This window comes from Schistocerca serialis, chromosome 4 (assembly GCF_023864345.2).
Source record: "Schistocerca serialis cubense isolate TAMUIC-IGC-003099 chromosome 4, iqSchSeri2.2, whole genome shotgun sequence".
NCBI lineage: Eukaryota > Metazoa > Arthropoda > Insecta > Orthoptera > Acrididae > Schistocerca > Schistocerca serialis.
In genome coordinates, this window is record NC_064641.1 from 625,533,803 (window position 1) to 625,560,001 (window position 26,199).

General features: G+C 37.8%; 1 protein-coding gene across 1 annotated transcript; it reads right to left on the bottom strand.

Moving 5' to 3' along the window:
* Positions 1-1,713: 1,713 nt before the first annotated feature.
* On the bottom strand, positions 1,714-26,199 carry LOC126474645 (uncharacterized). Its single transcript, XM_050102124.1, has 2 exons — positions 25,797-26,199; positions 1,714-1,864 (listed from the first exon to the last, which is right to left on the bottom strand). The coding sequence occupies exons 1-2, from the start codon at positions 26,197-26,199 to the stop codon at positions 1,818-1,820; spliced, it is 450 nt and encodes a 149-aa protein (XP_049958081.1). The 3' UTR covers positions 1,714-1,817.

Below are 26,199 nucleotides of genomic sequence, written 5' to 3' on the forward strand. Positions count from 1 at the left end.
ATTGAGGGAAATATTTTTTCGTATTGGGAATGCTGAATTGTCCATGACTTTTTTTCGAGTGAATGAGCCTGTATAATTGTCAGTGTCATCAATGTGAATGAGTGGAGAGAATTTTAAAACTCACCCACTTTGGTGGTTAATTTTTTAGTGAATGGTTACAGTTACACCAGATACAGGTGGGCTACAGTTTAGTTTTTTGTGTGATTGTGGGAGAAGTAAGTCACTCTCCTCATACTCCATTTAAAAGCCATTAGGAACAAGTTGGATCTCTTAAAATTGCAGGGGTGACAGCCTACAACCACAAGGGGCAATTCTGGTTCAAGTAATTGCATCACAAGAGGAATAAGGGATTAATGCCAGAAGAAGAGACTACTACATAAAACATGTAACTTGAATAATTTCTCACATTAGTTACACGCGAATTATTAAAAATATTCCAAAAATTCTAAGGAGGGTAATGAGAGCTGCAAAATAATTCCTAATAATGAATACATTTGTAATTAACTCTCCAGCAGGCATGCCTACTGTGTCACATGACCAGGCGCACATTGTAAAATTTACAACATTGTCATTTGTCAGTAAAAACAAACTTGTCTTAAACAAACTATTATATTTACTGAAGAAAGCAGTTCATATTTACTATCTTCAATATTTATAACAAAAACTTTCACTCTTTTTGTTCTTTAAATAACAATTTAGCCAGTTTTTCTGACATACATTCACTTTTGTAACGCCTTTCACAGACAATTTGTTTGCGAAGTAATTACGGCAATGTTCAGAAAAATTAAAAAGTAGCGAATGGCCATCTCCTTGTAATTCTTGAAATCAGGCACACATTTTAGCTACAAGGTCAACTCCAACTTTTTTCATGTTGTACTCAATTATGTTTTCCGGTTTGTGTGTTTCATCATACACTGTCGCCATATCATGCACAACAGACAGAAGTGTGATAGCACAGTTTTCACAAGGAACAAATGAAACTAAGGTCTTATCCTACTTAAATCCAAACATTGCACTACCAATTTCTTTTGTTTTGTTTGGGAGAAATTCTGGAAGAATTTCACGTCTGCTCTTCATCATTGTACCAATGCAACTGACAGTCTTCTGCAGAAAATATTCAGAAAGGAGGTAGCTATTGTACCAATTGTCAGTTGTAAGGTTCCTGTTAGAATTTTCTAAAGGCACATAGCACCACATATCTTATCACTATGTCCTCAGGAGCATTAAATATCTGATATTAAAATGTTTTTGCATCACACAGAGAAAACATTTTTGTCCCATATTTAGCCAGTTGGCTGGGTATGTACTGAATCCTTCTACAGTGGTCTCTGCAGGGGTAAAGCATTTCATCTATTTTGGTGAATTCATCAGCTGTAAGAACATTGGCAGTTAGCAGCAAAAAGATCCAATACCGTACGAATTGCAAACTTATCAGTTTTTCTCCTGTCATTTCTCGTTCCCATAGCAACAAACAGCATACAGCTTAGAAAAAATAGAAACATATTATAACTTACCTCTTTTGTTTGAGAATTGATGTGCATCTTGCAGGTATTCATATAGTTTATGATTTCATCAATAAAGTCAAGATCAATTATTTTCAAAACAGCACTAACTTCATCAGTTACACCCATCATATTTCTCTGCAGATCTGGTAGAATTAGTACAATGTTTTTATCCGTTGGTTTTTGATATTTTAGCACACTCGCTTTTACACCAACTTGAAACTTTGTCTTTTCAGTAAATAACCATCATACATCTGCTGTCTCTTTGGGATCATCACCATCCTCATCTTCAAGTTCAGATTTACTGCTATGGCCCTATTCATTGTTTTCATCACTCAAATCTACTTTATTTTCCTCCAAGTCTGAAAAAAAAAGGGTGAACTTTACCATCATCTTCTGCATATGTGCGGATGGATATGTGTGTGTGTGTGTGTGTGAGTGTGAGTGTATACCTGTCCTTTTTTTCCCCTAAGGTAAGTCTTTCCGCTCTCGGGATTGGAATGACTCCTTACCCTCTCCTTTAAAACCCACATCCTTTCATCTTTCCCTCTCCTTCCCTCTTTCCTGATGAAGCAACCATTGGTTGCAAAAGCTAGAATTTTTTGGAAGGAGAGGGATAAATGAAAAGATGTGGGTTTTAAGGGAGAGGGTAAGGAGTCATTCCAATTCCGCTCCAATCCCGGGAGCGGAAAGACTTAGCTTATGGGGAAAAAGGGACATACATATATATATGTTGCCTTTACATATGTCTGCTTGTGTCTGTTATGTGCAGATGGATATGTGTGTGTATGTGAGTGTAAAACTGTCCCTTTTTCCCCCCAAGGTAAGTCTTTCCGCTCCCGGGATTGGAATTACTCCTTACCCTCTCCCTTAAAACCCACATCATTTCATCTTTCTCTCTCCTTCCCTCTATGTGCGGATGGATATGTGTGTGTGTGTGTGTGTGTGTGTGTGTGTGTGAGAGTGTATACCTGTCCTTTTTTCCCCCTAAGGTAAGTCTTTCCGCTCCCGGGATTGGAATGACTCCTTACCCTCTCCCTTAAAACTCACATCCTTTCATCTTTCCCTCTCCTTCCCTCTTTCCTGATGAAGCAACCGTTGGTTGCGAAAGCTTGAATTTTGTGTGTATGTTTGTGTTTGTTTGTGTGTCTATCGACCTGCCAGCACTTTCGTTCGGTAAGTCACATCATCTTTGTTTTTAGATATATTTTTCCCACGTGGAATGTTTCCCTCTATTATATTCATTTATATATATATGGAGCAAGTATAGTTAACTTTTAGTACATGTTACTCTGGGCATTGACAGCAAGAACAAAGCTTCCCATTTGACACGCCATTGCTTACAAAACAAAGTGAGAAAGCTGACCAAATGAACTAAAGCCACTTTAAAATTGTCAAGAAAACATCGACAATGGAATACATGGCAGCAATGGCGCAATAGCTCAAGGTTAAGGAATCAATCAGGCATAAAAACTGCTGCTGTTGTAGTTTTTTACGACAGCACACCCTCTTGAGTGTTAAACAAATAAAGCAAAGGGCACGTGAAAGGTTATTAAAAAAAAATGTGGTGAAAACAGAGCATCACATAAAAATATAATCACAAGAAAATAGAAAAGTAGCAAACCCCTTTGAAGTAGTCAGCACATTGGGATATTTCCTGCTGCATTTGACAAATGTTCATGGGGGGATTAAGGTAATAATTTAATAATTCCAATACTGTGGTGTACAGATCTTCAATTACTGACTTGTTTATCTTGAGTACATTTCCCCTCTTCTACATCTACATCTACATTTATACTCCGCAAGCCACCCAATGGTGTGTGGCGGAGGGCACTTTACATGCCACTGTCATTACCTCCCTTTCCTGTTCCAGTCGCATATGGTTCGCGGGAAGAACGACTGTCTGAAAGCCTCTGTGCGCGCTCTAATCTCTCTAATTTTACATTCGTGATCTCCTCAGGAGGTATAAGTAGGGGGAAGCAATATATTCGATACCTCATCCAGAAACGCACCCTCTCGAAACCTGGCAAGCAAGCTGCACTGCGATGCAGAGCGCCTCTCTTGCAGAGTCTGCCACTTGAGTTTGTTAAAAATCTCCGTAACGCTATCACGGTTACCAAATAACCCTGTGACAAAATGCACCGCTCTTCTTTGTATCTTCTCTATCTTCTCCATCAACCCGATCTGGTATGGATCCCACACTGATGAGCAATACTCAAGTATAGGTCGACCAAGTGTTTTGTAAGCCACCTCCTTTGTTGATGGACTACATTTTCTAAGGACTCTCCCAATGAATCTCAACCTGGTACCTGCCTTACCAACAATTAATTTTATATGATCGTTCCACTTCAAATCATTCCGCACGCATACTCCCAGATATTTTACAGAAGTAACTGCTACCAGTGTTTGTTCCGCTATCATATAATCATACAATAAAGGATCCTTCTTTCTATGTATTCGCAATACATTACATTTGTCTATGTTAAGGGTCAGTTGATATTTTTCATTCTTCTTTTCATGTTCTTTGTCTCCTGTGGTGGAAATGAAAATCATGGTTAGCTATGTCCATCCAGCTGCTAAATAACTGAAGTCACTTTTTGAAGTTGTGCATCTATTCTTCCAACACATACAGCTTTGGAAGATCCCATATACAACTGTCTGCAATTTTGCTTTGACAATTACATCAAGTACTACAGATTTATAGACAATTCAGCATCCATTCTCTAACAGGCTTCAGAGCAGACTCTCCAGCCAAACTAACTCTTCTTTGCTTCCAAGGTTCTCAGCTGTGCCGCTGGATCCAATCATCAAAGGCCCACAACATTTTGATGAACATCCATTCTGCCATCATCAGATGGTACTGATGGAATGATGTGACTGCTGCATGCTGATGGTACTTATACCTGCTGGCCTACAGTTTGGGTCTTGCTGGTCCTGTGCTGTGCTCAGTGGTGTAGTGGAGCATGCAGGTCCCTGCCATATCACGCATCTGGATGTCACGCTTTGCATGGTGGAGCTTAGTATTAGTTCCTATGCCTTGCTTAGTTGGAAGCCCATGTTCCTTTTGGTTAAATTGTTAGCCACACAGATTCTTCTTTGACATGACAGTCCCAAAATTTATCAGTTATAACTAGAACTTGCTATTGGAGACTTGTTGAGTCACATAACGGCTGTGCCACTGTCCAAATTGAGCTAATGAGCCACACAATCAGAGATCAATGCACAGAAAATAAGCACCACACCTGCTTACTAGTGCTCAATAAGTTTGCAGTAGCAAAACAGTGCATTAAAAATGGACATAAAGTGAATTACCAGAAAACAGAAGTCCTGACAACCACTGATGGAGTCTGGAACTGCATTTTCAAATAAGCAATTTAAATCCATGTGACTGATAATTTAACCAACAGGGACACAGGCTTCCAACTGAGCAAGGCATGGGAGCCAATACCAATCTCTGCACGATACCGGGCTGCCAAGGTCCAAACTCTGGACCAATAGGTATAAATACAGCTAGCACGCAGCAGATGCATCATTCAATCAGCATCACCTGATGGTGGCGGAATGGTTGTTCACTGACATCGTGGGCCTTTGACTACTGGATTCAGCAGTGCACCTGAGAACCTTAACTAACTCTGTCCAAACAGACCGCAAAGGCCCAACGGTACCAAGCAGCCACTGTGTCATCTTCAGACCAAAGACATCACTGGATGTGGATATAGAGGGGCATATAATCAGTACACCACTCTCCCAGCCGAAGTCAGTTTTCCTGACTGGAGCTGCTACTTCGCCATCAAGTAGCTCCTCAATTGGCCTCACAAGGCTGAGTGCACCCTGCTTACTAACAGCACTCAGCAGACCATATGGTCATCCATCCAAGTGCTAGCCTTACCTGACTGAACTTAACTTTGGTGATCTGATGGGAACCAGTGTTACCACTGCGACAAGGCTGTTGGCACCTGAGAACCTTGGAAGCATCATATATGCTTGGAGAGATTCAGATCAGATACTATTTTTTCTTTTCATGATGTAGTCCATTGTCAAAGTGTATGCTATTCCATGGAGAGCACCATCTCTCCAAGGTAGAGGTGCAACTACATAGAATAATCACCAAACCAGCATTTGTCGGTACTATAAATACTGTGTACATATCACTTCACTGAGTTGGTATGTTACATCTCCCTTATTTAGCAACTTTTTCACAGGTGTTATAGATAGTATTATAAAGCCAGAGATAAATAAGAATATTCAGTCCAATAAATAGAAAACAGTACTTGTAATAGGTCAATGTACATCACCATTGTCACATAAATGAACTAGCAAAATCAATAAAAGGACTAAATGACTCCAAATCTGAAAACATTAATGGTGCCACAGCAACAGTCTTTAAAAAAGAGTTCTAGAAATCCAGTTGCACTAGTTGCAGGCTTACATGACTGCTAAGTTCAAACATGAACTTTTCCTAATGTAATGTAAAACTCTAAAGTAATTCCAGTATATAAAATTGGTGTGAGATATAAAGTAATGAACTGCAGCCCAATCATAATTTCCTGTTGCATTACAATAATATTAGAAAAAATTATGTGTGACATAATTGCGGTACAGGTAAATAAAAATCCTATGTAATTATCGATATGGATTCAGAAATAAGAGGTGAATAATAATTGCCATTTATGAGTGTGCCCCTGCAATTTGTTAAATCATATAGAAAACTGTTTAGGAAGATTGTGAAAGCAGCGAGGTTAATGCCAAACACTAAATACATTAAAAAACCACATAAATAAATTCAAGGCAGCTAGACAGTTATCAAACATGAATCCCACCTAGCAACTAGGGAATTTCTAAACTATAGACAAAATAATTGTACTGGTATATCCTGCTCAGATATCAGAAAATTTCAATGATTTCTTCATAACTGCACCAAAATATGATGTTGACGAAGTCTCTTATTGAGATAACATACATTTATATGGCTCAAGTCAGAACAAGACTGAATGTCTAAATAATAACAATTATTATTATTCAACAACAAATAATCAAATACAATCCCTAGAAATAACCAGTTTCACGACATCCCACTGATTGTTCTTCTGGAAATGTCAGTTTACACATTAAAAACAGAAGATTTGTATGCAACACTATTATTTCACATTTTAATTCATTTTACATTTGTTAATATACTAATAACAGTGTTGCAAATATTTTTTTTGTCATTAGATCACTTTCTAATTACCAGAAGCTGACATACTTCAAAGCACTTTTTATGAAGATAAATGAGTCATCTAGAGAATAAAATGGATTTTGAATTAAAAGTCTTTTTAGATGTTTTTTTTTTACTTTTCTTGTATGAAGGGCTGTGAGACTTTTTAGAATGTCAATGACTAGCTTCAGCATGAAGAAAATTTGACAAAGTAATGGTAAAAGATGCTAAAAAATTGTATTAAACCTAAAAAATAAATTCAATGGAATGGCTCAAAATACCTGCCAAAGTCATTACAGCAGCTTCAAATACAATAGCACACACTCAGTCAATAACAGTTAATCAGTCACTTGAAGAAGGTTACTTTTCAGACTTTCTGAAACATGCAAAAGTGAAACTACAATTTAAAAACGCCTCCAAAGAAGGTAAGGGAAATTACCATCCAGCTTAACTTCTTACTTTGTCTTCTAAGATAATTGAACTGGTTGTTGCAATTTAAATTCAAAATCTCTGTCTCAAATTCAATGTAATTTTAAAAATATCAATTTAATTCCCTAAATGGCAAAAGTGCAACTTATGCAACCAGTTAATTTGTGAATACAGTTAGTTCCACTTTAATCAAAACACAGAAAGCTCTGGAAATCTTCTGAAACTTATCCAAAGTAACTGACTGCATGAACCACTCCTTACTGTTGTATAAAATATAAAAATTTGGAATTATGGGTAGTGCTTTATGGTGGAGTAAGTCATAGCTGACAGAAATAAAATAGGGGGTTGGCACAACATCAACAAGGAAAGTCCCCATCAAAGTGGAGAACTATTTCACAAGGGGTACCACAAGGCTCAGTTCTAATATCACCCTCTTCCTATTTTTAAAACATTTATGACTTAACCATAAATATATATTATCATTCAGATTTATTTGCTGATGAGACATCACTACTGATAGAAAATAAAAATGTAGAAGCAATTCCTGAAAATGACACAAAAACTAGAAAACCTAGATGTCTGGCTCCACCTAAAAGGCCTAAAACAGAATATTTAAAAAAACACAGCTGACACAGTTTAAGACAGAACAGGCTAAAATAGTTGATATTCAGTTTATGCACAGAATTGAGGGACCAAACAAAGCAGAACATGTTAAATTCTTATGAATGCAAATGGACTGAAATCTGCCATGGTCCTCACATATTGAGTATCTAGAAAATAAATAAAGTCTGGCATTTGCTATGTCACTTGTGGCCAATATAACGGGTATAGACATAAGAAAGAGTGTGCCATAGTTACTTTCAGGCAATCATGAGATACAGTATTGCCTTTTGACGAAATGCTAGTAACATGGCAAGAATATTAACTTTGCAGAAAAAAGTATCAGAAAAACATGCAGTGCAAACCAAAAGAATCTTGTAGGCCACAATTAAGAGACCTAAATATACTAAATGTTCCCTTATCAGATTTGTATGAAATAATTCTTTTCACAAATAATAATCCTGAACTATTTCTTCCAAATAACTTGTGGCACAGATCTGAAACTGGGAACAAAGAAAGTGTCATGCTTCCTACACATGGAGTAAACCTTCTTGCACAAACCCCACAATAAATGGGATTGAAAATGTGGAACAGGCTAAAAGACATACATTTTTGAAAGGGAAAAACTGAGTGAATGTAGCAGTCTTGTACAGAAATACTATTATTCTGTGGATGAATTTTTTAGTAGTGATCTGACCATTTGAGCAGAATAAAAAATGATATTCAGATTTTGTAGCTACATTATAAAAAATATTGTATTCTGTGTGTAATCTTTATAAGTTGATGACTCCCCTGTAGACTAAATCAACAATTTATCTGATTCTGATTCTGATTCTGATTCCATATACTAAGTCCAACAGACAAGAAACATGAATTAGTGGGAACATTTACTGACCTATCAAAAGCTTTCCTCATGGTGGATCATAGGATTATGTTATGGAAACTGAAAAGTATGGTACTTGAGATCTGTCTGAGAGTTGAATCAGTTCTTCCTGATCAGTCATAAGCAGGTAGTAAGCACCAAGAACACTGATACCAACTTTAAAACTGTTTCTGAGCCCTTGTCAAAGTACTGTTTAATTACGTATGGTGTACCCCAAGGATCAGTAATGGGTCCCTTTCTGTTACTTCCGCAGGTCAATGATCTAAGCTTAATCACATACAGTTGATGTTTTCCTGAGACATTTGATTCTCACCTTTATCTATGCTTGAGGTACAGGCAGGATTAACCCCATTTTACTCATTGGTAAGGTGCTATTCTAATACTGGAGAGCCTCTGCAATACTGATGCGAGTTTAGAAAGGGAATAGCAATGGGCTGAGGTGTAAGATGGAATTTGTACCAGGCAGGGAGACATACCAGGGTAATCCATGCCACTGTGGTAACTACAGTAACAGTGTAATAATAGTAGTAATAATAATAATAATAATAGTAATTTTATTGTCATTCAGCCATTACACCAATAGAAAATATCAGGCTTATAATACAATATAACTGTTAATTCAAAGAAAACAAGAGCCATGTCATTAATACCACAAAATTATATTACATTTGAAATAATAATTTATGTCATAGAATGGGTGAGCAACTAGCCATTTGTACAGTTTTTGTTTGAATGCTTGTTCAGGTTGTTCTTGTACACATCATGGACACTTATTAAATAATTTGGGCCCCATCAGTTCATAGCTGTTAAGTGACTTTGACAGTCTGTGGAAGCAGTATAAATGCATCTGCTCCTTCTTGTGTGGTATAAATGTATATTTTCTCTACATTTTGCTTCTGGTAACTTATTTTTTGTGTGGAGTAAAACATAGTAAATATGTAAGTTTATTACAGTCATGATTTTTGTTCACAGAACAATGTTTTGCAGTGTACTTTTTATGGAGATCCAGTAATTATCCTAGTGGTTTTCTTTTGTAGTATTAGGATGTCATGCAATGAACTCGAGTTCTCCTATAAAATAATACCAGTCGCTATAGCAAATACGTCACTCTAGACAATTTACCACTAATATATTGTACATGTTGACCCCAGGACAATTTTTCATCTATATATACACCCTAAAAATTTAACACAAGTAAGATCTTCTGATGGAGGCTTTTCTTTTAGACTAAAAACCATCTGCTGCATTTTGTTATCATTCAGTAGGAAGACATTTGCTTTAAATGAATAGGATGCTTGAGCCATTGTCTCTGCGACACAAGCTTTGTGGCTACTGAAATCATTAGTACAACGAAGGAAAGTTGTATCATCTGCATATAACACTGTAATGGACTTGATGAATGATGGCAGATCATTAATCATTATTAAAAACATAAAAGGCCCCAGTAAAGATCCATGTGGTACACCTATTTTAACTAATCCAATACTGGACTTTTCTTTACCTACACAAACAGCTTGCTTGCAATCCTGTAGGTATGATTGTAACAGTTTAAGGCTGTTACCTTGAATGCCGTAGTACTCCATTTTTTCTAGGATTATTTTATGCTCTACACAGTCAAAACCCTTACTTAGATCACAAAAGGTGGTTTGAGCAATTCCCTTACCCTCAAACCCTTGATGTATTTGTTTGACTACTGAGTCTATAGCATCAACAGTTGACTGTGATTCACTAATTATTCCTGCATCTTCAAAGTACACAGATAACTGTTAGTTTATTACACATTCAAACACTTTAGGGATAGCTGGGACTATGGAAATTGGTTTGTAACTTGAAGGTGAGTCAATAACTCCTTTTTTATATATTGGGACTATCATAGACACTTTTAGCTCATTAGGAAAATATCCATCATATATACACTTATTTATGCAGTATGTTAAAGGATACACAATGCAATCTATTACTTTTTTTAGAATGTTATAAGAAATGTCATATATGTCTACACTCTCAGACGATTTCAGATTTTTAACTATTTTTAGGATGAGACCAGGTGTGACCTCAGAGAAGGTAAACATACTTGTATTTACTAGTGGTTTACAGACATTTTTTGAAAGAATCTCAGATGAGCTAATGACAGGTTTGGTGATAGGACTTCCTACTTCTCATACTGATTTAATCAAGAAAGCATTTAATTTCTGAGGGCATGTACTGATTCTTTTTATTTCTTTCATGGCATTTCTGGCATGGTCGGTCTTCAGATTTTTATGTATACTGTGCAACAACATAACTTGGTTTTTCAGATTTGTTAGATGTGCAGTATACCATGGGTTTTGTTTGTTTATGCCCTTGCCTTTGGAGACTCTGTCAATTATTTTGCATTTCTTTATAGGAATGCAGTCATTAAATTATGTTCAAAAATGTTTTGAAAAACCTTTCAAATATTAGTTCTGCTGACAGATCTTTACATAGACCATAATTTGTGTTGCCAGATCATTGACCAAACCAGTTTCTGTTAGTAAGGGAGTTACAAAATCTGTCAATTTTATCATTTGTGACTGATCTAGTGATTACCAGTCTTGGGACATACTTATCAATGTTACTCTTATCAGCACAGAACCTACTTATGTAATTTAATGATACAGAATCATGAACTGAGAATGGAAATACTGTCACATCACATGATTCTTCTGTAGTATTGAAAGTGACAAAGATATTGTCAAGACATGCTTCATCTCTTGGGGGTCTGTTATTGATAAAGTGCAGATTGTACTGCCTTAGAAGATCTTTGAGCTCAGTGACACTATGTTTGGCTGTTGTTACATCAAAATGGCTACTGGAATATTCTTGGACCTACCAAAAGCATTTGACATTTTAGATCATGGTATCCTACTATGTAAGTTGGAAAGAAAGGGAATTAGAGGTATTCAAAATGAATGGATTAGATCATATCTTACTAGCCAGCAACAAAAAGTTGTTCTCAAACAAGACACAATAACTGAAAACATTTCAAGAAGAACAACATACACATCAGAAAACGTTACCATCAAATATGGTGTGCCACAAGGACCAACATTAAGTCCTATCCTCTTTCTTTTGTATATTGATGACCTGTATGACACTGTCCATGCCAAACAGAAAACTTTATTTGCAGATGATACCAGTATTTTGATTACAGGGTCAGACCAAAAAGAGCTTCAACTAACTACAGATACATCATTGCTGGAGTTATCACACTGGTTTGAAAAAAATAAACTTATAATTAACACTGGGAAAACGGTGGCCATGAACTTTCATACATCCCATTATAAACAACAAAATGAACATGCATTGAAAATAAACAACAAAATTGTAAAATTTGCAGAGTGATCTCAAGTGGAATACACACATTAAAGCTCTTACAACCAAGCTATCGTCAATCTGTTACATGCTACGGGCACTAAGCACAAGCTGTAATAGAGAAATAGTAATACAGGCATATCACACACATTTCCAGTCAGCAATCCAATATGGAATAATATTTTGGGCGAATGCACCCTGTAGTTAATCTGTTTTCAAAATCCAGAAACGAGCTATCAGAATTGTCTGTAACATAAAGAAGCAAGGTTCATGTCGCTCTCTTTTTCCTACTCTAAAGATACTGAACCTGCCATGCCTATATATATATATTTGAAACAATAATCTTTGTAAAAGAATATTTAATAATCTCCAAAGCCTATCAGCTGAACAGCTCTGTGCACAATTACACAACCAGAAATGGCAGTAACATTCATGTCTCATATGCCAGAACATCGGCGGAAGAGTATCCTTCATAGAGGCACACAATTGTATAACCAACTTCCTAACAACATCAAGTTGGTAAAGCAAGATAGCTTGTTCAAAAAAAAGCTGAAATCATTTCTCATGGACCACTGTTTCTACTCTGTAAATGAATACCTTTCAGAATGAACAGAATTTTATAATGTTAGATTAATAAACAATTTATGGCAATTATTTGTTTATTAAAGTGTACTAGTTGTACATGTAACATTGTATTAATGTAAATATTTGTAGTCCACAGCACTGTACTGAACTTATTGTATATATATACAGGGTGGTCCATTGATAGTGACCAGGCCTAATATCTCACAAAATAAGCATCAAACGAAAAAACTACAAGGAACGAAACTCATCTAGCATGAAGGGGGAAACCAGATGGTGCTATGGTTGGCCCGCTAGATGGTGCTGCCACAGATCAAACGGATATCAACTGTGTTTTTTAAAATAGGAACCACCATTTTGTATTACACATTCATGTAGTACATAAAGAAATATGAATGTTTTAGTTGGATCACTTTCTTTGCCTTGTGGTAGATGGCGCTGTAATAGTCACAAACGTAAAGTACGTGGGATCATGTAACATTCCGCCAGTGTGGATGGTATTTGCTTTGTGATACATTACCCGTGTTAAAATGGATCATTTACTAATTGTGGAAAAGGTAATATCTTGTTGATGTGATCAAAATCCCCAATGGGCATGTGCTATGTATGCTGCTTGGTATCCTGGACGACATCATCCAAGTGTCCGGACCGTTCACCAGATAGTTAAGTTACTTAAGGAAAAAGGAAGTGTTCAGCCACATGTGAAATGTCAAACATGAGCTGCAACAAATGATGATGCCCAAGTAGGTGTTTTAACTGCTGTCGTGGCTAATCCGCACATCAGTACCAGACAAATTGCGTGAGAATCGGCAATCTCAAAAACGTCAGTGTTGAGAATGCTACATCAACATCAATTGCACCCGAACCATATTTCTATGCACCATGAATTGCAAGGTGATGACTCTGTACATTGTGTACAGTTCTACCACTGGGTACAAGAGAAATTATGCGATGGTGACAGATTTTTTGCATGCGTTCTATTTAGCGATGGAGCGTCATTCACCAACAGCGGTAACGTAAACCAGCATAATATGCACTATTGGGCAATGGAAAATCCACGATGGCTGCGACAAGTGGAACATCAGCGACCTTGGTGCATTAATGTATGGTGCAGCATTATGGGAGGAAGGATAATTGGCCCCCGTTTTATCGATGGCAATCTAAATGGTACAATGTATGCTGATTTCCTACATAATGTTCTACTGATGTTACTACAAGATGTATCACTACAGAATGGCAATGCACTTCCAACATAATGGATGTCCAGCATGTAGCTCGCGTGTGGTTGAAGTGGTATTGAACAGCATAATTCATGACAGGTGGATTGGTTGTCGAAGCACCATACCATGGCCCGCACAGTCACCGGATCTGACGTCCCTGGATTTATTTCTGTGGGGAAAGTTGAAGGATATTTGCTATCATGATCCACCGACAATACCTGACAACATGCATCAGTGCATTGTCAATGGATGTGCGAACATTACGGGAGGCAAACTACTCGCTGTTGAGAGGAATGTCATTACACATTGCCAAATGCATTGAGGCTGACGGACATCATTTTGAGCATTTATTGCATTAATGTGGTATTTACAGGTAATCACACTGTAACAGCATGCTTTCTCAGATATGATAAGTTCACAAACATACATGTATCACATTGGAACAACCGAAATAAAATGTTCAAACATACCTACGTTCTGTATTTTAATTTTAAAAATCTACCTGTTACCAACTGTTCATCTAAAATTGTGATCCATATGCTTGTGACTATTACAGCGCCATCTATCACAAAGTGAAAAAAGTGGTCCAACTAAAACATTCATATTTCTTTACATACTACACGAATATGTAATAAAAAATGGGGGTTCCTATTTAAAAAAATGCAGTTGATATCCCTTTGACCTATGGCAGTGCTATCTAGCGGGCCAACCATAGCGTCATCCGGTTTTCCTCTTCAAGCTAGACAAGTTTCGTTCATTGTAGTTGTTTTGTTTGACGCTTATTTTGTGAGATATTTGGCCCGGTCACGATCAATGACCCACCCTGTATATGTGTGTTTGTGTGTGTGTGTGTGTGTGTGTGTGTGTGTGTGTGTGTGTGTGTGTGTTTGTGTGTGTGTAATTTTTAACTTTCTGTATCTTTTAATGACTTGTCCTATTTCTGTACAAGATGTCCCAGAACCAAAACTAAATAAATAAATAAATAAATCTGCATTCAAATCTCCACCTATTACAATGTCATAATGTAAGCATTTTATCTTTCTAAATACATCTAACAGCATGTCTAGTTTTTCTAAAAATACATGAATGTTATCCTTAGGTGATCTGTATAAGGCTATTATCACTAACTGAAAATTGTCACTAACTATACCAATGGCATCGAAGATCTGTTTGTCAGACAAATAGTCTAGATTGAACCTACTGATGGAGTGACTGAGTGACTGGTTAGTATACAATGCACACCACCCCTTTTATGCACTTTTCTACCATAACCTTTTATTATTTTATAGTTATCATATCTGATAGCTGTAAGTTAACTCTCTGTTGCCCAGTGTTCACTTAGACAAAAAATATCCAATTTGTTCTCTAGTCCAAATGCATCTGTCTAGTAAACAGGAGACTTGGATTCGAATCCCGGCACTGATGCAAACTGAAATTCATTGCTTCAACCGACATCATTATTGTAGATCTAAGCTGAAATGAAGATGTTCATAAGACCACCATATTTGCAGATAGCAGTTCTATTAAAAAGGAAAGTTAGGAAGAACTATTGCACTAAAATTTCATAATGCTCTGAAGAAGGATATGTACATCCCGTTTTTGTTGCTAAAAATAGATCAAATTCCTAGGATTATCACTGCAAAGTAATGCAAAATGGAATAAGTATACAGAATACATTAACAGAAAATTGAGCACAGCCTGCTATTTCCTTTGCTCACTAAAATCCTGCCGCTGAAAGAAAACAGTAAAGAGTACATATCTAAAGCATGACACCACATTTTAGGGAAGCTCTAAAGCAACAATCAGCACAAAAGAGCCATTAGAAACATGTTTGGATGCAAACCTAGAGACTCATATAAGACATTGTTTAAGATCTCTTGTATTCCTCATTTACCATGTATCTGCATTATAGATACACTTATATTCTTTAAAATGTATGTAATACGTAGAGACACTAGATTGCAAACAACTGTGATATTCATGATCACTTTACCAGACAAAGAAAAACATCTGTAAGAACCGAATCAACACATCCCTGTACCAAAACAGTACTTTTCCCATGGAAGTTAAACTTTATAACAAATTTCCCAAAAACATAAAAGCAAATACTGACATCAAGAACTTTGAAAAAATTTATATCATCACTTGCCCAATGTTTTATGCATAAGCTGCTTTATTGACTTCATGACCAATAACAGTACAATACAATACAATAGAATACTGACTAATCCTATTGCTTGTCTTCTTCTTGAAGATGCTAGAAAAAAAAATTAGACATGCAAGAACAATAACACACATCCCAAAATAAGATACTGAGTCAGTCTTAATCTGAGTTTTGAAAGCATCTCTACACAGAATATGCCACTTTTTAATTTATGAATCACATTACACTAAATTTAAATGACATTTAATTATTGTCAACTTGTATTTCCTGTAACTTATCCACAGTATTCTCCTAGAGAACCAAAAAATATTACAGTATCAGAATCTTACTGGTAACAAACTGAAAGAATGAAGTATCACATTAAGCTATTCAGGATGTATATAAGAATGGCCCTCTACCATGAAAAATCGGTATGAAACAGCTTCTACAATGCAAAATCACTACAGAGGAGTCTCCATCACAAAACAAGGTTACGAAATACCATTGTGTCACATAAAATTGGTAAGGTGCACCCTCTATGAAGCAACATAGGCACAAAGCACCATCTGCCACACAATGTAAGTGCAAACCATCCTATACCACAAAGCATTGATATAATCTACCCTCTACAAAGTGGCCTCTGCTCACAATATAGGTATGAAGCATCATGTGTCACATAACATCCATAGGGTCCACCCTCTGCCATGTAATGTCAGTACCCAGAGTTTGTACAAAGCCACCTTTGCTACATAATGACAGTAGAATGCATTCTACTGCCATGCAACAATTGTATAAAGCACCTTCTGCCAAGTAAAATTGGTAAAATGCATACCACACCATGCACAGCCAATGCAGAGTGTCCTCCATTATGCAAAATGTTAGGAAGCATCCTCTGGCATTAAGTATTTGTATGATACACCTTCTGTCATCAAAATTGATATGAAGTACCCTCTGTGATGCAACATTGATATAAAGCACCTTCTGCCATGCAATATCAGTATGCAGCACCTTTTGCCACACAATGGTGGCATGAAGGTAACAACATTACGAAGTACCCTCTGCCAAGTAACAATGGCATGAAACACCTTCCACTATGAAGCACCATGTGCCATGGATCACTGGTATGAATCACCCTCAGTCACATGCCATTGGCATGAAGAACCCTTTGCCATGCAACATTGGTAGTATGCACTCCATGTCATGCCACACTGGTACGAGGCATCCTCTGTCTGCGTTGCACAATCGATGCAGTGCACACTCTGTTATGCAACATGGTATGAAGCACCCTCTGCCATGCAACATGGTATGACCACACTTTACCACACAGCATTTTGGCTGTCAAAATTTTATCTGTAAACTGTCAAAGTCGGGCACACAGTTTTAATCTGCCAGGAAGTTTCATATCAGCGCACACTCCGCTGCAGAGTGAAAATCTCATTCTGGAAACATCCCCCAGGCTGTGGCTAAGCCATGTCTCCGCCATATCCTTTCTTTCAGGAGTGCTAGTTCTGCAAGGTTCGCAGGAGAGCTTCTGTAAAGTTTGGAAGGTAGGAGACGAGATACTGGCAGAAGTAAAGCTGTGAGTACCGGGCGTGAGTCGTGCTTCGGTAGCTCAGATGGTAGAGCGCTTGCCCGCGAAAGGCAAAGGTCCCGAGTTCGAGTCTCGGTCGGGCACACAGTTTTAATCTGCCAGGAAGTTTCATATCAGCGCACACTCCGCTGCAGAGTGAAAATCTCATTCTGGAAACATCCCCCAGGCTGTGGCTAAGCCATGTCTCCGCCATATCCTTTCTTTCAGGAGTGCTAGTTCTGCAAGGTTCGCAGGAGAGCTTCTGTAAAGTTTGGAAGGTAGGAGACGAGATACTGGCAGAAGTAAAGCTGTGAGTACCGGGCGTGAGTCGTGCTTCGGTAGCTCAGATGGTAGAGCGCTTGCCCGCGAAAGGCAAAGGTCCCGAGTTCGAGTCTCGGTCGGGCACACAGTTTTAATCTGCCAGGAAGTTTCATATCAGCGCACACTCCGCTGCAGAGTGAAAATCTCATTCTGGAAACATCCCCCAGGCTGTGGCTAAGCCATGTCTCCGCCATATCCTTTCTTTCAGGAGTGCTAGTTCTGCAAGGTTCGCAGGAGAGCTTCTGTAAAGTTTGGAAGGTAGGAGACGAGATACTGGCAGAAGTAAAGCTGTGAGTACCGGGCGTGAGTCGTGCTTCGGTAGCTCAGATGGTAGAGCGCTTGCCCGCGAAAGGCAAAGGTCCCGAGTTCGAGTCTCGGTCGGGCACACAGTTTTAATCTGCCAGGAAGTTTCATGTCAAAGTATTCATTACAAACTTCCCAAATTTACTGCCCTCCAGGAAATTTCTGATGCTCAGATTATTCTCAAGATTGAGAGCTGGCTGAAAGCCAAAGTAAAAAGCTTGCAGATATTCAGTGAATCATGGAATTGTATCAGAAAGACAGATTAGATGCCATAGGAAGGGAAGTGTTCATTGCAGTTGATAAAAATATTGTTTCAATTGAGGCCAACTTAGAGTGTTACAATGAAGTTATCTGAATGCCTATGACAGGTCTAGATGCAATGAAGTCCATTGTTGGATGTTTTACTGGTCACTCAATTCTGCTATGACAGTTTTAGAGTCATATGAAGAAAATCTGTGGTCAGTAGCACAAAAATACCGAGACCATGCAATGTTTGATGGAGATGACTTTAACCTGCAGAGTATGGACTGGAGCGTCTATGGATTTGTTGCAGGTGGTATGGACAGACAGTCTTATGAAGTACTTTTGAACATGTTTTTGAGAAACTGTCTTGAGCAGCTAGACTGACAGCCCACATGGAATGGAAATATTTTAGACCTTGTAGCTACAAACAGGCCTAACATTATTGGCATTGTCAGTATATAGTAATCATGATGCCATCATAGCGACAAGAGTTATGAAAGTTAATAAATCAATCAAGAAGGCTAGGACGGTATTTTTGCTGGAAAGAGCAATATGCTGTTGTTAGCATCCCACTTAGACAATGAAATGACATCACTTAGTTCCAGTACAGTGGACATAGAAGAATTATGGGCAAAGTCTAAACGGTTTTTAAATGGTGCTGTGGAGAAATACATGCAGAATAAGTGGATTTAGGATGGAAGAGAGTCATTAAGGTTTAACAATAAAATTTTGAAAACTGCTGAGGAAGCAAAGACTGTTGCACTCTCAGTTCAAAAAAGAACATGGAAATGATGACACGCAAAAGTTATCAGAGATTTGTAAAAAGATTAATGTATGAAGCATACAATAACTACAACCATCATACCTTAGTAAAGGATCTTGTTGTGAACCTGAGAAAATTCTGGCCCTGTGTAAAACCACTAATTATGTTGAAGGCTTTTGTCCAGTCACTCATTGACCAGCTTGGTGTGGCATTAGAAGAGAGTGAAAAGAAAGCTGGAGTTTTAAATTTTGTGTTTAAGAAATCATTTATGCAGGAGCGTCATACAGATGTATTATCATTTGACTGTTGCATGGACTCTTGTATGGAGGATATAGTAGTAGGCATTACTGGTATCAAGAAGCAACTAAAACAATCAAAAACAAGTACGTCACAAGGTCCAGATCGAACTCCAATTCAGTTTTACATGAGTACTCTATGGTATTGGCCCCTTACATAGCTTATGTTTATTGTGAATCTCTCACCCAGTGCCAAGTCACAAGCAACTGGTAAAAGCACAGGTGACTTCTTTATAAATGAAGGGTAGAAGACTGGACCTAAAAAATTACAGACCCATAATCTTAACATGGGTATGCAGTGGAATTCTTGAATGTAGTCTTTGTTTGAATGTAATAAATTTCCTTGAAATGGAAAAGCTTCTGTCAATAAATCAACACTGTTTTAGAAAGCATCACTCATGCAAAACTCAGCTTTCCCTTTTCTCACATGATATCCTGTGAACTATAGATGAAGGGCAACACACAGATTCCTTGTTATTCCATATTCCTAGATTTACAAAAAGTATTTGACACAGTGCCCCACTGCAGACTGTTTATGAAGGTATGAGCATGCAGAATAGGTTCCCAGGTATGTGAGTGGCTCAAAGCCTTCTTGATTAATAGAACCCAGTATGTAGTTCTTGATGGTGAGTGGTCAGAGACAAGGGTACCCTTAGGAGTGTCCCAGGGAAGTGTGGTAGGACCAATATTATTCTCTAGATATGTAACTGATCTGATGGACAGGGGCAGCAGCGACCTGCAGCTATTTGCTGATGATGCTGAGGTGTATGAGAGGTGTTGTTGTTGAATGACATAAGAATGGCAGCTAGCTCTAAATGTAGAAAAATGCAATTTAAGCAGATGAGTAGGAGAAACAATCCCATAATGTTGAAATACAGTATTAGTAATGTGCTGCATGACACAGTTGCATTGATTAAATATCTAGATGTAATACTGCAAAGTGACATGAAATAGAATGAGCACATGCAGACAGTAGTAGGGAAGGCAAATAGTTGACTTTGGTTTATTTGGAGAATTTTAGGAAAATGTGGTTCATCTGTAAAGGAGAGTGCATATAGAACACTAGTGTTATCCATTCTGTAGAACTGCTCTGGTGTTTGGGATTCCTGGCATGTCAAATTAAAGGAAGACATTGAAGCAGTTCAGAGATGGGTTGCTAGATTTGTTACCAGTAGGTTTGATCAACATGCAAGAAGTATTATGGTGATGCTTCGGGAATGCAAATGGGAATCCTTGGTGGGAAAGCAATGTTCTTTTCAGGAATGCTATTGAGAAAACCTATAGAACCAGAATTTGAAGCTGACTGTAGAACCATCCAACTGCTGCCAATGTTCATTTTGCATAAGGACTACAAACATAAGATAAGAGTAATTAGGGTCCTTACAGAGACATATAGACAGTCATTTTTTTCCTTGCTCTATTTGTGTGTGGAACAGGAAGCAAAATGACTAGTAACGGCAAAAGGAAGCCTCTGCCACATGTCATATGATGGTTTGCAGAGTATGTATGTAGCTGTAGATGTAGAACACTGACATGAAGCATTGTCAGCCATGCAACATTGGTATGAAGCACCCTCTGCAGGACAGCATTGGAATGAAGCACTCTCTGACACAAAACATTTATATGAAACACCCACATTGCAAAAAACTTGTATGAAACACCTTCTGTCATGTGCCATCGGCACAAAGTACCCTCTGCCAAGAAACACTGGTAGGAAGTACCCTTGGCCATGTAACATGAGTAAGAAATGCACTCTGTCCTGCTATGCTGATGCATAGCACAATCTGCCATGAAAAATTAGTATAAACCTCCTTCTGCTATACACAATCAGTACAGAGCACCCTCTGTTACACAATGTTGTATGAAGTACCCTGTATCAAGCAAGGTGGTACATAGTATCCTCTAGCACACACTGGCATGAAGCACCACCTGACATATAAAATTGCTATGATCCACTCTCTGCCACACATCCATTGCTGCTGAGCACCCACTCCCATGCAACATTGGTATGAAGCACCATCATCCCTGTAACAATGGTAAGAAGCACCCTCTGTCACACAATGTTGGTATGAAGTTCCCTCTATTACACTTGTTGGTATGAAGTTCCCTCTATTATGCAACATGGGTATGAAGCACCCATACCACTCAAATTGGTATTGGTATGAAGCACCCTCTTCCACACAACATTGGTATGGAACACTCTCTGCCACATAATATTGGTATAAAGCACACTTTCCATTTGTGACTGCCGATAAAGAAGTTTTTAAACAATGCACAATCCAGGATGGAATGTAATAATATTATGAAAAGGAAAGTTGCTACTCACCATATAGCAGAAATTCTTCCAGCCTTTGTTGAAAATAGATGGTAGACATACACACATTCACACAAACACAAACACAGCTCACACTGCAACTGAAGCCACACTGCAGTGTGACCTATCTACAACTCACCATCTCCACTATGTGGTGAGTAGCAGCTTTCCTGTTCATAATATTATTACATAAAAAGATTTTTTTATATCATTTAAATTCAGTAATTATGTGGGCACATAAAAATGAAAACCTTGAAGTTGGTGACAATTCATGTGTAATGTAGATTATATTTTCACAATGTTTGCATATTCTTTTAATACTGACTGAATTTTGTTGATATAATTCATGTTATGAAAAGACTGAGGACACTAGATTCTTAGACAGTTCACAGCTAGTAACAGCCACTACTATACCACTTTCAAGAGAAGTAGCATACAATACAAACAAAAGACACCTTCACTCTTTTTGTAATAGCTAGTGCCTCTTACCACAGTCCCTGCCATGAGGGTGCTGGGAATGGGATCCCCACAGACCAGAAATTTTTTTATGTTATTACGTTTCTAACCACATGTTGAATGTGTTAAATGTCATGAAGAGCACCTCCGGTGTATGAAAGCTTCAAAAGAGAGCTTGAACTGTGAGATAGCTGGCATCCTCACAGCTCAAAAGTGGAATGACCTTCAAAGAAGTTGGCATTGAGGGCCTTGAAGACACCAGCTACCCCACTTTCTTACATAACTTGATAAAGAAACAAGGTGTAAATTATCTGAAAACATCCAGTTGAATGTTATTTGTTAGATGTATACAGTATAATAAACAATGTATTGCAAGTATGGGTAATATTTAAATAGGAATAAAAATTGTTTTTCATAGAAATTGTGAATTTTTGAAAATGCAAACAAATGCATTACATTCTTTACAGGTTGTTATCTTTGTTACAAGTTTCTGTGCTCCTTCTCTCCCTTTCTCTGTTAAAATCTTCAAGTAGCAACTTCTATACCTTTCCCAGATTTTTCTATTTTCTTGTCCTTCTCCATGATTTCTACTAGGATATGTTCTTTGACTCTTTTAGAGGCTAGGTTGGGAGTCAGTGTATTGACTAAAATCCCTGATAGGAATATTTGTCTTGATAAATATTTTGAACAAAAAGTGTGATTTTACTACTGCTGTATTGAATATAATTTCGAATACCAATTTATGGTATTATCTTATTGTTTTCCTCAATGATGAAAAATAACTTGATATATAGTCTGAAACATTGATTACTTGCTTTGCAGCATTATAACCAAAAATGATTGTAGGCTTAAATATTTTCCTACAAAAGGCTCCATTGACTTGTCCACAGCTAGCATCTGTCCTGATTCTTATTGTGAGTAACACATACTCTGGACCATATCAAAGAGTTTTTGGATAATGAATACATACTCACTTTTGCCTGCAGTTTCAGTGTCATCTAAATCAACAAATTTCATCATCAGCTGACATTGATTGTGGGATATAGTTCTAGTGACTGAGTTGCTACTGTTGAGGACACACGAGCTCCAGTAGTCAGTAGTGTCTGGGTAGGGAACTAGCACCATGTACATAATCATGCCAAAGGACTTCAGCATATCTTTAGTGTTTGTGTCTTTCCGAGCCTCAGCCCTTGCTTTACCATGAGGCTGATTAGTAGCCAAGAACTGTGTGACATTTCTTTTTATTTCAGTAACAATTAACCTGAACATATCATCCCCAGTTAAAGTCCTGAAAACTTATCTAGGTTACAAGTCATTCCAATTCTTGGGGTAACCTGGGCCATTATATTTAAAAGTTTCCATACTTTTGAATTTTATGTTCGTTAGTGTGCTGCAGTCCACTTTGTTTCCATTTTTATCTTCAATTCCTCCTAGAAAATGAGGAAAAATAGATTGTATAATGGATGGCTCATTATCTTTTTGTAGTTCCTCATCACTTTCATTGTCACACAACAACTGTTCCATGTGTGATGGAGTTTCACTGAGCACATAGTCATTATCTGTTGAGAAATCAGATATATCTTTCTATCTCTGATTACCAGTAGAGGGACTGGGGCTTGCATCAGCCCCATACTTCTTCCATAGCCCACCACTTTTGATACTAGAAGGTGCCATTTACTATACAACAGACAGCAAAGCAATAGTGTATTTATCAGGTGATATAATACAGAATAACTCAGAAAATGCCAAATAGTTACTGGTACCTTGGATATTCTTCAGCTGCCTTTCCAACAATTACAATCACTCTGTTGTGTGCTTACAGAAGAATATTTCAGTAGAACTGAAAAACACAGAGGGAAACTATGTGGTGAACTGAAACCACATGGCCGGCCAGAATGGCCATGCGGTTCTAGGTGCTACAGTCTGGAACCGAGTGACCGCTATGGTCGCAGGTTCAAATCCTGCCTTGGGCATGGATGTGTGTGATGTCCTTAGGTTAGTTAGGTTTAATTAGTTCTAAAGTTCTAGGCGACTGATGACCTCAGAAGTTAAGTCGCATAGTGCTCAGAGCCATTTGAACCATTTTTTTTGAAACCACATGCCAAGATTCCAGAAGCAGTACCACTGCTGCCATCTAACATAATATCAATAAAAACAATGCATCAGAAGCACATCACAAAGAAGATAGGGTTCTGAAACAAAATGGCACTGTGATCTAGTGGCCCCTGCATGTACTATTAGACTTAATATTGTAAGGCCATTGAAAAAGCAGATATGGGTTTCCTGCCAGGCAAGTCTGTTTCAGAGTTGATGTCATGAAAGCTGTGGAGGCTTGCACCCTCCTTGCCTGTAAGGACCCCACTCCTGAGAAACATGGTTCCCTTGTGGCAGTGAATTTGTTAACCTCTACATCTACATATATGTCCATACTCTGCAAACTACTACAAAGTCCATGGTAGAGGGTATATCCCATTGTAGGTGTGCATAACTTTAATGTGTGTTCCTCATAAACCCAATCATATAAACACACCAAGTGTCAGCTACTCTAATCCTCCTACACTATGTAGTGTTCTGGCTTAGACAGACAAGACAAAAGGGTGGAATTCATTGACAGAGTTCAGGTTAACATTTGAACACTTATTCATTTATTAATAAGTTGAGTCAAGAATAATATAAAACGGAAATTTTACTGGAACAATAAACCTGTCCTAATAACTGAAATCAAACAGAGGACAGTAAAATGCTGTAAACCCTCTGACTCAATAAAATTTTGTAGCATTTAGTATCACAAGGACTTAAGCATAAGCCCAACCACCAGTAGAACAAGAACTTCCAATTTTTACTCTGCTTTAAAAATGAAATATTTACAAAAACACTCTGTTGTTAAATTCTTTAAAGTGACAACCATTAGTTTGATACAAAATTGAATAAAATTTCAATTTAACTGTGTTTTAGAAAACAAATGTTCATTTTATCTATTATCAAACAGATTGGTACCAAATGTGAATCCACATAGAACAAAGAGGACTACTGTAACTTTCTTGCCATAGCCTGTTGGATCCCAGGTGCTCATTCTGTCATAACATATAATTCAACATAGGAACATCAGTCTGTGTCAGCTCATACAAATAAAAGGAAATGTCACAGACTACCCTGGAACAACTCAGTAACAGAAACAGGAAACTATGGCTCCTCAGCACAGCCATACAATATAGCAGCACTCTCTACAGTTCTAAACAAACCAACTGTGCATCAAAAAGGCATACTCATACAAAGCATGTCTCCATAGAATGACATTAAAATGCAGCAAGCAGTCAGATTCATATAAACTATATAAATTGATAAGATGAATGCCTATTATTCTATATAGGGATAACAAAGTCAATCTCGATACAGAATCACATGAAAACAGTGTGTGGCCAAATCCATGAATTTCATTTAATCTTTGAGCACAGTCTTTGAGTGGTAACTAGAAAGTGGTGATATGGCCACACCAAATCACAGTACCTACTTTTATCTGAAATTATACATGCATTATGACAAGAACTCACTTCATGCATCTCACTTGGTTAGACATGCAGTAATCACTGCTGTAAGTTCAGGCTGCTCCACCTCCAGAATCCACAATACAGCAGGCTCACCATTGCTCAATGTGTGTGGCCAGCCCCATAAACATTCACAACTTGTGCCAAAGTTCCTCCAGAGCGAGTAAGTAGCCGCCTCTCCATGTGGCTCCATACGTTGACTCTCTGACCACTTCCTTGTCCCCACTGTGGCCAGATAGACATTTCCGCAAACAGGGAGAACACACCACAAGGAACCAGGAAGTACAGCCAACCTCTGACTTAGGCTAATAGTTCCAACCAAGGCAATAGTGCAACATACAGCACAGTTAGTACTGAATTCATTCACATTCCAGTGGTGAATAGGAATCAGCCAGCCAGTCCTGCAGTGACCTTGTCCTTTTCTTGTGTCATTGGTATTGTGATGCTCATCCCAGCCTAGCTTGTGATGTATGAACAGGCTAGTTGTTGTAACTGTCAT